We start from the raw sequence: 12,423 nt of genomic DNA on the forward strand, positions 1-12,423 counted from the left end.
GGAATAATTCTTCAACATATAACTAACAAGCTTGATGTTAAAGCCTAGAGAATAAGAACATGCAGAAATGATAAATAATGAGGGAAATTCAGAAATCAAGCTACAGAAGATAACATATTCCAAAATCCATTATCAGCCTCACAACTCTTCAACTTCTTCTGGGAGTCAGTTACAAAAGACACTGATGCATCCTACACCTTCTACCTGAGGACAGCATTTCATTGCTATTCAAAAGCACAATGCTCCAATCACCTACCGTGTTTGTGAATAAATGCAAGTCCTTGCAGTATCTGATACATGATATTTCTTATAGCAGACTCAGGAAACAACTTATTTCTGTGTGGGGCAGAGGAAAAAAAGTTATAAATCTCAATTTATGAAATTTGTTTATCAAAACAAATCCCCTGTCCTCAAATTCTTAGCATAACCAAAAGAATATAAGAAAACACTTGCTCACATGCTAATTTGATCAGATCCTTGGATCATAAAGACCAAAGAAAAGCAAATGTTTATCCATGTAACAGAGCATACCTTATAAGTACCAAATATATCCAGTTATGTTACAAAGAAGAAACGATCAAACATTTAATAATAAACCTAGAAAAATTCCTTCCAATATATCTTACAAAAAATCGCCTCTCTCCATAATATAATTAAAGCGTAACAAATTTTTGATGGGGAAGATCTGAGGTGTTTCACTTGAAGGTCTTAGGAGATGCAGTGAACAGTGACATTTTCCCTTGGTTGTGCAGGCCATACAGCTTCACTGCTATTCCTGACAATGAAAATGATATTTGTTCACTGAAATTACTCAGAGGGATGCTCCAAATGGCATTCACCTGCTACCAAGAAAACGTGCCCAACAGGTTCCACACGGTTCACTTTTAAAGTTCAAAATGACCATTGCAGGTAAATTTTTTATTTGTGTCTTTGTCTTCCCAGCATGCGAGCCCTGAGCACTGTAGCAAGACAGGCACTGTAAGGGGCCTGGAAGCGTCCGGCGGATGGCTCAGAATGAATGAATGTGCTGTACTTTTCACCTGTAGTCACTCAGCCCACACTATCCCGTGGAAAGGAGACCCGCAGAGTTATCTGCAAAACCTCTGAGTCTGTTTGGATAAATCACCCATTAAGACATTCATAATGACTACTCTGAAAGCAGTTTTCTCCCCAGCTATCCCAGGGCCTCCCAAGCAGGACTGCAGGTGGGGGCCCCTCATCTCCTGGCAGCTTTAAACAGCCAAGCTCAAGCAGCATGCTCACAATAAACAAAAGAAGAGGGAAAACACATGCACATTGCAACATTTGTTTCTAAGAATATGATGACCACCCTGTACCTTTCTTTAATGAGCTGGTAAAGATTCTCCTTCATGTACTCAAAGATAAAATAAAGATGATCATTTTCCCTGATAACTTCTTTTAATTTTACTACATTTGCATGGTTGAGCTTCTTTAAAGACTGAAAGGCAATGAAAAAAAAAAAACATAAACATTAGAGTTAATTTTTGAATTTTAATGTTGTTGAAAAAAGAAAAGCAATCCCACAAATCAAATCCAGAGTTGGACTATAAAGAAAGCTGAGCACCGAAGAATTGATGCTTTTGAACTGTGGTGTTGGAGAAGACTCTTGAGAGTCCCTTGGACTGCAAGGAGATCCAACCAGTCCATCCTAAAGGAGATCAGTTCTGGGTGTTCAATGGAAGGACTTATGTTGAAGCTGAAACTCTAATACTTTGGCCACCTGATGCGAAGACCTGACTCATTGGAAAAGACCCTGATGCTGGGCAAGATTGAAGTCAGGAGGAGAAGGGGACGACAGAGGATGAGACGGTTGGATGGCATCATTGATTCGATGGACATGGGTTTGGGTGGACTCCGGGAGTTGGTGATGGACAGGGAGGCCTGGTGTGCTGTGGTTCATGGGGTTGCAGAGAGTCAGACACGACTGAGTGACTAAACTGAACTGAATCCCACAAACAGGAAGAAGCACCTAATTCTAGAACTGCAGCAAAGTGGCACAATTCATATTATACTGACAATATTTTAATAAACGGTATTTCTCTGACTTGGTAGTAACTTTACATAGAAAAACTATTTCAATTGATGAACCAAGAGATGAGAACGTGAGAATAACTGGAGCTGCTGGCTTCCCCTAGCACAAGGTACAGGGCCAGGGCTATTTTAGCTGTACTCCCTCCAGGTGATGGAACTCACGCCATGAAAGTGACCAGAGAGGAAACCACTGAGGCTGTGATTGATATTAGAGAGGCAGCTGCTGGGAGCTGAGGTCACCAGCCAGCAGTCTGCAGACATGCTGAGCAGGAAATTGCTCAAATAGACAGAGGCTGACAGCCCAGTTTTCTCAACTTTCTTCTGACTCATATGTGTCCCTGGGACGTATAGCTCTTCTTACAAGGTAAGTGTTAAAGAAGAAGGCAAAGAAGGAGGGGAGAAGGCGGAGAAATTTCACTGGCAAGACCGTGAAGTGAGATGAGAGAGACCTTTGCTTCCAAGAACAGCAAAGGCAAAAAAGTCAAGCGGGGGATGAGGAATGGAGTGGGAAGCTCAGAAAACGGTGAGTGACCTTCTGATTATCCCCCATGCACATGTGTGGTTTCCTCTTCCTGGAACATACACGTGAGAGCAGCCATGTGCAAGCTTGTATCACTAGCTCTGTCTACAGTGAACAAATACACTTTCATAACGGTGAGCAGCAATCCAGTTCATATGCGATGACCAGACACCCAACTGCGGGTTTGCTCACCAGCTGATCTGAATTTGACGGACCGTCTCTTTCAAGAATGCCTCACGGAGTCACTGTGGCAATGGGTTAAGCCCTTTAACTCAAAAACCCTTTTCCTCATGGAGACGTGAGTCTGACAATAATAAATTGTAAAGCCCTCTTTATCTCTGAACTTCCTTCAAAAGAACATTCCTTCTATAAAACAAACAACCAGGATGTTTGAAGATGAAAGTGTTAACGTGAGTGTCCAAACCTGGAAGGGCACTCAATAACAAGACACCCAAGGGGAATGTGTAATGTGACCGAGTTACTTAAGCAGCTGGGAAGAGGGAGGAAATATGGCCAGTGAACTAGGCACAAAATAAGACGTCTGGAACCTCTTCCCTGAAAGACAAGCTTTTGCCAAGCGCCTCTCTGGCAGGAAATCCTCAGCTGTTTTGGCCAAATGGCCAGATCCTGATTACTGCTTCTAGTTGCGTTGGATTTCTGGTTCTCCGTGAGTAGCAAACATTACTAACTTGTAAGCATTCACCAGACTCTCATGGACTGCAGTGTGCCTTTCCTGTCCCTTTGCTTAAAATGCACCACCAGCCATGGCTGAGGCCTGTGGTGGACGAGCAGCAGGATGAACTGGGCAGATTCATTCGGAGGAAGACGAAGTCGGTTTTAGAGCTCTGAGAGAAGAGACTTCCAGGCAAGGAGTAGGATACCTTCTGCTTTTAGCCAGATGTTTGTTTGAGCGTGAATTACCAGTCCAAGTCTAAGAGTGGCTGCAGCTCTTGCATCTAAGTGAGGTTCAGGGGCCAATTAAAGTCTCTATCAGTTTAACAGAAAAAGAAGTAATATAAAAAAAGGACCAATTTTGTGGAGGACCTCACGTGACTCATTTTCGAGAGACATACTTCCAGAAAGAAGGCATCTTGTTTTTGGCTTGGCAAAGGCTTCTGAAGAGAGAGAGGCAGGTCAGCTGCATCAGGCAGAGAAGAAGGAGCACAACAGAGATGCTTCAGGGAGGGGTAACCTGCAGGCTCTGAGTGGTCGGTGTGTCTCATCCACGTCACTTAAAGAAAGAGTCAGGCCCAGATAAGCTAGGTAGGGGGCAACGATGTGTCAGGAGGGAGACCCTCAGAGGTCGGGTGAGGGAGCAAGTGGCCACCCTGTGTCTGACAGAAGAGAACTGCCTGGATGCCAGACCCTGGGCTTGAGACCAAGCCTCGCTGCTGAGAGCTGTGTTTCCCTCCAGCAAATGACTGAGTCTCTGGGTCTCAGGTCTTGTCATCATGAAACTCAAGATGCTAAGACTTTCCTCATCAGGTTGTTGTGGGGATGAAATAAGACCGAGTGTGTAAAACACCTAAGGTGCTGCCTGGCCCACAACAGCTACTCAGTAAATGGTAGATGGTGTGTGAATAGCTGAGTGCTGGGGAGACGAGACGTGTGGGGAGTGGGGTCACACAGGCCATGCCATGAGCTGTGGTTTCTGAGTGGAGGAGTAAATGGTAATTACGACAGAAGAGGGAGCAATGATGAGCCCTGGGGGAGGCAGACAATCTAGAAATTCAGGCACTCATGTCCACTAAGCAGTTGGACATACGGACCTGAAGCAGGGGTCGGCAAACTTTTCTGTCAAGGGACAGACAGTATATATCTTAGGCTTTCCTGGTCATATATAGTCCCCACTGCAACTACTCAGCTTGGCCAGTGTAGCATGAAATCAGCCATCGACAACATGCAAACAAATGGACATGGCTGCATCCTAACGATTTTTTAAAATAAAAACAGGCAGTAGGCTATTTATTGACCCCTGATCTAAACGCATAAGTGAGATAAAAGATGTGAAGGGGCTGCTGAAGGAAGGGGAATGAATAAAATCCCTTGGGAGGAGAAGTCAAAGCAAAGGAAAAAGAATTGCTGAGAAGAGAGTGTGAGAGATTATCATTATTTAAAGGGTGAACCCATACAACCATTGGTGAAAGGCAAGAAAGAAGGAGAAGAGGTGGGTCAAAGCAGAGTCCACAGACATGGGAGAGGAGGGGAGGAGAGGAAGTGGTCCACAGACAAGAAAATGCCTGAGAAAATGATCCTGGACTTGGCAGCTAGGAGAGCAGCTTGTGGCTGTTAGGAGAGCAGCTTCAGCAGAAGGCCTGATTCAGTGAAGTGGAAAGTCAGTGGTGGGGGGAAGTGATGGCAGAAGGGGAGCCTGGAAAGTGAGGTCAGGAAGAGGGATGGGTGGGAAGTCCAGGGAAGGGAGGGTTGAGTCTGGTTAGAGAGAACAATGGGCACATTGATAGATGGAAGACAAGGAGCCAGTGGAAAGGAGTTTAAAGATACAGGAAGGTTCATAATAGCCAAAGGAGTCTCAGTGTCCATCGACGGATGAATGGATAAACAATATATAACAGATCCACACGATGGGCTGTTAATCAGCCTTAAAAAGGAAGGAGATCCTGACACAGGGATGAATCTTGAAGACATTCTAAGACATTCTGAAATAAGCCAGTCACAAAAAAGACAAATACTGTATGATTGCACTTATATGAGGGACCTAGTGTAGTTGAATTCACACAGATAGAATGTAGAATGGTGCTGGCCAGAGGCTGGGGGGAGGGATTCATGGGGAACTTTTGTTTAATGGATGAGTTTCAGCTTTGCAAGATGAAAAGAGTCCCGGAGATGGATGCTGCTGATGGCAGTACAATAATGTATATACTTAATGCCACTGAACTGTACCATTTTTAGGTCAAATACGCAATTCTGAATCTATTTTGAGCCCTCTGGGTTCTAGCATGGGACACCTTTGTCATTCCAATAGTGTCCGCTATTTCTCCGACTATCTACCTGGCAACCTGCCATTTTCCTTTGAGTTTCTGTTAACCTTAATGCACAGGCTTTGTTTGTGGAAAATGTGCAAAAAAGCTTTCCTCAGAGACAACTATACAATCTGATTACTGCATATTTCAATTTCTGGATGGTATAACAGATTTTCTAATACTGTTTAGTTTTTACTATGTAAACAAAGTGGTGCAAATCTTTAAAAAAGTGTTTAAAAAGGAAAATATTATGTTATGTACATTTCATCATAACTTGAAAGAAAAGGGACATTAGTGAGAAACTAGTGAAAGCTGAATAAATCTGTGGTTAACAGTCTATTACCAAGATTTAAATAAAGTACATGAATACACACGAAAAAAAACTTTTACAAAAAGTACACGCACTAATAGAATACCACAATCTTCCTCTCTTAGCTGTTAACCGTATTGTTATCATCTGCCTCCTTTTTCAGCTTCAGTGAAACAATTCTAACTGTATCAACTATAAATCTACTGTGTATAAAGCAATTTTAATCAACCATATGTAAATTATTCCCTTATGTGTTAATAAATACCTTGACCTCCCGAAGGTTCATGCATTCTTCCCAGGAATAAAACTTTCTTTTCATTCTAAAAGAGGAGAGAAACAAACAGCATGCTTACTTCCAGTAACAGGCTATGCTTTATCTTAAAAAAAAAAAAAAAGTTTTCATTCTGGACCTAATGAACAGTGCTTAAAGTGGGTTCCAATTTTCTACCAAACAGTATACTATCCAAAACAGCACTTTACTTAGAAACCTGGCAGTGCAATCAATTTTGCAGCAGAAAAGTTCCCCAGGAGAGTTAGTACAGGGTACTGCAAAGAGGTCTGGACTGATGTCGTGCTCTGTCACTGATTAGCTGACCATGGGAAAATTCCATGGGCTTATTTTATCTAGACCAGAGCTGTCCAATCGAACTTTCTGTATTGGTGGGAATGTTCTGTGCTGTCCAGTATGGGAGCCATTAGACGCACGTGACTACTGAGCAGTTGGAGTGAGGCTAGTTAAACACAGAAACTGAATTCTTAATTTAAATTTTAAATTTAAATGACACATGATTACTTGCCGCCATGTTGGACTGCACAAGGGCAGGCCCTCTGGTACAGGGGTTGGCAAACTATGACCCATGAGCCAGCTCCCCCTGACCATCTGATTTGATACAGCCCACAAGACAAGAAGGGCACTCATCTTTTGTTTTATTTTATTGTAAAAATATGTATTTATTTGGGTCTTAGTTGCTGCACATGGGACCTTCACTCTTCACTGTGGAATGTGGGACCTAGTTCCCTGACCAGGGATTGAACTTGCATTGGGAGCAGGGAGTCTTAGCCACTGACCCACCAGGGAAGTCCCTCACCAATGTTTCTAAACGGTTGTAGAAAACAAAAGAAAAATAGTAAATCATGACATGTGAAAGTGATCTGAAATTCAAGCTTCAGTTTCCACAGATGAAGTTTTGCTGGAACACAATCACACCCGTTTGTTTCTATATGATCTGTGGCTGCCTTCCCAATACAACACCAGAGCTGGGTTGTGACGGAGACCGTATGGCCTACAAAGCCCAAAATATTTACTGCTTGGCCCTTTGCAGGAAAAGTGTGCCAACCCCTGGCCCAGAGCCTGAGGAGAGAGACAGAGAGCCCAGTGAGCTGGCCAGAAAGCTAAGGGTTCCCGCTTTCACAGCACTTCAACCACATCCTCTCATTTGAATCTTATGGCAGCCCCACGAGACAGATGGGATGGGAAGAAACTAAGAAACAGAGAAGTTATGCCATTTCCCCAAGGTCTCGTCGCTGGCTACTGAAAGACCAACTCTCATCTCTCCTTCTCACTCTGACAAGTCTGTCCCCAATGTCACATTGCTCCTCAGTTGAGTGACCAGTCCCTTTATTCATGCCCTATGTATTTTTTTAGCCCCTGCTACGTGGCAGAAGCCCAGGAACTAGAGAGACATTCCTCATGGCACCGACCTCGGAGCAGGAAGGCAGGTGATCAACCATCTTCTGTGTTGACTGCTATGGAGGAGAGGGTCAGGGCATCGTGAAACTGGGCCCCAAAGCGACCTAACCTTGTCTAAGGTATCAGGGAACAGTTGTCCAGGGAAGCGGTATTAAACCAAGACCTGAAGGATCAGGGGAATTTGGCCCAGTTGGTGCGTGGGGTAGGGAGTTGCATAGGAAGGCACAGGGCAGAAAGGGATCTGCTGAGTTCAAGAAGCCAAAGGCCAGAGTGGCTGGGATGAAGCAGACAAAGTGGCTAGTGGGAGGAGATGCACCAAGGAAAACAGGAAAGGGCAGATTTGTAAAACTGGGGGTTTGATCCTACAACTGATAGCAAGAGATTAAAAGCTCCTAGTTTGGGTTCTTTGAAAGCACAGTCTGAGGCAAGGACTTGGATGCAGGGAGTTTACTGGGAAGTTAATTCCAGGAAACCAGGGCAGGGAGCAGGGAATCTAAGAACAGACATCTGGGGTAAGAACCTCGAGCATGTAGGATAAAACTCACTTTTTAATAGCAATCAGTTCCCCAGACTCGATGCTTCTTCCCAGCAGGACGGAACCATAGGTTCCATCCCCGAGTTGCTTGATGGTTGTGTATCTATTCATGGTGTGCCCGCTCAGGCCGGACACTCATCTCAGGGCTGAGGTGGATCAGTCCTGCAGCCGCAGCCGACCTCCCCAGAGTGTAACCAGATTTTTCTATGGCAGCACCAGCACAAGGTATTCAATAGAACGTGACTATCTTCCAAATACATATTTTCCAAGATGAGTCTTCTGCCTGTAGAGAATGATAAGAGACAAGGATAAATGTTAATGGACATTTCTGAGTCTGTCTAAATCAGGAGCCGGCTGTAACCCCCCAGCTCACCATCCGTTATTTGTAAATAAAGTTTTATTGGCACACAGTCATGCCCACTGCATATTATTGGCAGCTGTTTTCATGCTACACAGCCAAGTAGCATGTGACATGGACTGTATAGTCCACAAAGCCTAAGGGACGTATTACTGTGCCCTTTACAAAAAAATGTTTGTCCACTTCTGGTCTAAATAATGCTCTTTTCTAATTTTTTATAAAACAAGAGATAGAATTCTTGGAAAGTGATTTCACCACTGACTCAGAAATTAATCAGCTGCAATTTAATACCTTTCTGCTGACTAACCACTGTAGGCAAACACTACATGGTAACTACAGCCGAGGGAAATTGCTGATCTACAAAACTCCATGCTAAATATGCTGTGTTCTGTGTAATTGAGCTACAATTAACAATATAAACATATAAAAGCCAAGAAATGCTTAAATTAAGGTTCTCCTGATATAGAACTTACATGTGCTCCATGAACTGTTTGTGGCTAGGCAAAGATAGTATTTCAATATTTTTATTACTAGACATTCGGAAGCTGAACAAAGAACTAGTAATTTTTTTTAAGGCCTGCATGCTGGGTGTGTCTCTTTTAAAGTCATTCATTTGTGTTTTTTTAAAAAGATAAGTCATTGATTTGTTCATTTATAAAATAAGTGTCATTCAGTCTGCCTATAATGAAGAAAATGTAGGACATAACTTAAGTGATTGCAATGTCTTTAATAATAAAATGTAAATACTTTAAATAAGAATACTAAAGGCATTAAAAATACATCTGTCAAACTAATAATCTGAAAATTCAAAAGATCAGAAAAGAATGGTTAGAAGTACATGACATTCTGCAACTAAATCCAGTCAATGCAACTTCTCCTTCCAAAAGAATTCCAATCAATAAATGTAGAAGGAAAGAGGGAATTAAGAAATTCACAATTTGTTACAGACAAGATTCGCAGATGGATGCAAATATTGGTCGATGAATGTTTGGGGGAGAAACAGGGGACATAAAATCAGGTGAAATAAGTCCGAGAAAGATAAAGACTGTATGATACCACTTAAGGTGAATCAGGGTAAAGGTGTCTAGGTATTCTTTGTATTGTTCCAGCAACTGTGTAGTATGTTTGAATTATTATAGACTAAAAGTTGAAAAAAATTCTCAAAATGGTAGAGGAATGAAATCTTTAAAAAGATAATATGTATCTTAAGCATTTTTTTTGGCCTAAAATATTGTAATGTAGATTTACTTAATAAAACCTAATATGAACTTGTTCGTAAGACAGAACACATCATACATCATGGCTTCTCCACGTCACGATTAGTGCACTATGGACTATTTTGGATTCAAGTTGTGTCTCAACATAGAAAAAGCATTTGGGCCACAACATAAGCAATTTGGGGCTCTGTGTTTTTCCTTCTTGTTTATATTTATCTCCATCTATTTTTAATATGGGGTTTCCCACGTGGCTCAGGGGTAAAGAGTCTGCCTGTCAAAGCAGGAGACACATGAGATTCTAGTTCAGTCCCTAGGTTGGGAAGATCCACTGGAGAAGGGAATGGCAACCCACTCCAGTATTGTTGCCTGACTGGCAGGCTACAGTCCACGGGGTCACAAAGAGTCAGATATGACTTAGAGATTAGACAACATTTTTGATATGACAATATGGTTTTTGCATTATTCATAATTTCATTTTCCAAATTAAAATTCCCAAACCATTGTTGTATGTCATCTTCCTTAAAAAAAAAAATCACTGGAACTTTGATTTGTCACAAATCAGCTAACTAATAAATTACATGCTTTTTTTTTTTTAAAGTAGCCTTTGACCTAGAACAGTGTGAAACCATTTTTTTTAACAAGAAAATAACATGATCAGATTTGCATTTAGTAATCCAGTTAGTTAGAATATTATTCTTAATGTCCAACTTAAACTTGACTATTCTAATTTCTTCATGCTGCATTTTTTGTGGACATTAAAAAAAACTATGTCATGAAAATGTGTATGATCATCAAATTAGTAATCAGATGTGTACCTCTCAGCCTCCTCTTGCTGTAATTACACAACCTTTCCTCATAGGACCCATTTTTCCACTCCTTTAATTATCTTTGGCATTCATCTCTGAATCCTCACACATTTTTCCATCTCCTTGATGAACTATGGTGACCAAAATTTAATAACGATCTACATTCCAGTAGCATGTGGGCTTTCCCTTTTTTTTTGGGGTGGGGGGACAATGGGCATTATACTATAATAATAATAATTCATATATATTATTAATCATAGAAGCCTTTCTTTGTTAGTTACTTCCTCATCGACTAAAATTGTATAATTGGGAAAATGTCTTCCTAGATTACCATTGAGAAAGCTCTCTGGAAAAAATTGAGAGCTTTATCAAAATCACGATAGAGTGGGTCATTCATTCAGTATACAGTTCCCCTATGATTCCTCCTTGCTACCATCAGTCACACTATCATAGAACAAAACTCAATTACTCTGGCAAGATTTGACCCTCAACACACCATAGCAGTTGCTTTTTAATTTTATTTCGAGTAATCACATACTGTTGTAAAATGGATCCGACTAGAGTCTCTTCGGGCACTGAAGTCAGGTTGACAGAGTCTAATTTTATTCATACCGAGATGTCAAGCACTATGCTAGGCTTCTGGGGTACATTATGGATAAGGGAAGGTCCTTCCTTTAAATGACTCACAACTGTCACGTACGTGGAAGTTGCCGGAAACACTGTGAGCCCACAGTAGAGACAGCAGCCAATTCTTGGGAGGAGGGAGAGACCTGACAACCCTTCAGAGCAAAAGCAGTATTGAGGTTTGAAGAATGAGGGAAGTTTTATTACACAGAAGAGAGAGAAAAGAGTTACAGATGGAAAAAAAACTCTGCCAAGGTTAGTGGGTATTAGAGCTTGGTATGCTCACAAGGCGGCAAATGCCTAGTCGCTCCTACCCTGTGTAAACTGTAGAATCACTTGGGAAATTTTTAACAGATATTGATGCCCAAGTCCCATTTCTAAGAGAAGGTCAAGGGTAGGGGCTGAGTTCTGGTAGTTTAGAAAGCCCTCCAGGGGATTCCAATGTGCAACCCAACTGTGAAGTACAAGGCTAGGGCATAAAAGCCACGGAGGGCAGTAAGGAAATGCAGGCTACTTTGAGTGGGGTCTAGTTGTGAAAAGGTGTATTTGTCATGCAGGAATTTGGTCTTTACCCTGCACAGGGGAACTCTCTGGGGGTTTTTAAGTTGGGAAATCACATGAGGAAGATCCCCCCCTTGACTATTCAAACTGATGTTAGAATAGAGAGACTTGAGGCAGACAGACAAGTTTGAGAGTACTGCAATAGTTAGGTGAACTATGTGGAAGGTCTGAACAAAGGTACTGGACAGGATGAAAGTTAGAGTGGGAGATACTATGGGATCTATTTTCTATGGTGTTGAATTTGAAGTGTGCACAAAACCTCTCATTGGAGATGCTCTTAGGCTGTTCTATTTTTTTTTCCCCCAAAGATAGTGTATTACTGGAGTTCTTAGGAGGACAGCATTCAGACAAGGCTAATATACTGCAAAACTCTGGAGTATCATAGAGCACTACATGGATGGTGTCCACTGGAGTTTTGCAACATGGCAGCCGTGGGTCCAGAATAAGGGACATGTGACAGTCTCAACAGACACCTGAATTACTGTTCAACTCTGGGTGACAAACTTCAAGAAAGATATTAAAGAACATACTAAGGGTCTAAATGAAAGCATAAGAAGAGTAGCTGAAAAAACAACAATACAGAAGAAAAGGAGACTTAGGCAGCCATGTTGATTATTTCAAGTATACAGAGGGGTACTGGAGAGAAGGATTAGTTGCATTATATATGAATCCAGAGCGCAGAACCATGACAGCTATCTGAGTTGTCTATGCTCTAGTAAATTATTTCCTATCCTAAAAAAAAAAAAAAGGAAGTGGCATTATGCAAATT

The 12,423-nt window shown here is 41.8% G+C and overlaps 2 protein-coding genes across 5 annotated transcripts in view; both read right to left on the reverse strand.

The window, feature by feature from the left end:
• CILK1 (ciliogenesis associated kinase 1) overlaps positions 1-8,199 on the reverse strand; it is a 28,415-nt gene extending 20,216 nt beyond the window's left edge. For all 4 annotated transcript variants that reach the window (XR_011251233.1, XR_011251232.1, XR_011251234.1 and 1 more), the window contains exons 1-4: positions 8,099-8,199; positions 6,129-6,183; positions 1,338-1,459; positions 257-336 (exon numbers count right to left, since the gene is read on the reverse strand). Coding sequence is in view for 1 of the 4 variants with exons in the window: in XM_069563444.1 (XP_069419545.1) it covers positions 257-336; positions 1,338-1,459; positions 6,129-6,183; positions 8,099-8,199 (358 nt within the window). In the remaining 3 variants the exon portion in view is untranslated. The remainder of the gene's footprint in view (positions 1-256; positions 337-1,337; positions 1,460-6,128; positions 6,184-8,098) is intronic.
• A 29-nt stretch (positions 8,200-8,228) lies between these two features.
• On the reverse strand, positions 8,229-8,348 carry LOC138425492 (uncharacterized). The gene has a single exon (XM_069563445.1). The coding sequence runs from the start codon at positions 8,346-8,348 to the stop codon at positions 8,229-8,231; it is 120 nt and encodes a 39-aa protein (XP_069419546.1).
• Between the last annotated feature and the right edge of the window lie 4,075 nt (positions 8,349-12,423).

Source organism: Ovis canadensis, chromosome 20 (assembly GCF_042477335.2).
Source record: "Ovis canadensis isolate MfBH-ARS-UI-01 breed Bighorn chromosome 20, ARS-UI_OviCan_v2, whole genome shotgun sequence".
Lineage (NCBI taxonomy): Eukaryota > Metazoa > Chordata > Mammalia > Artiodactyla > Bovidae > Ovis > Ovis canadensis.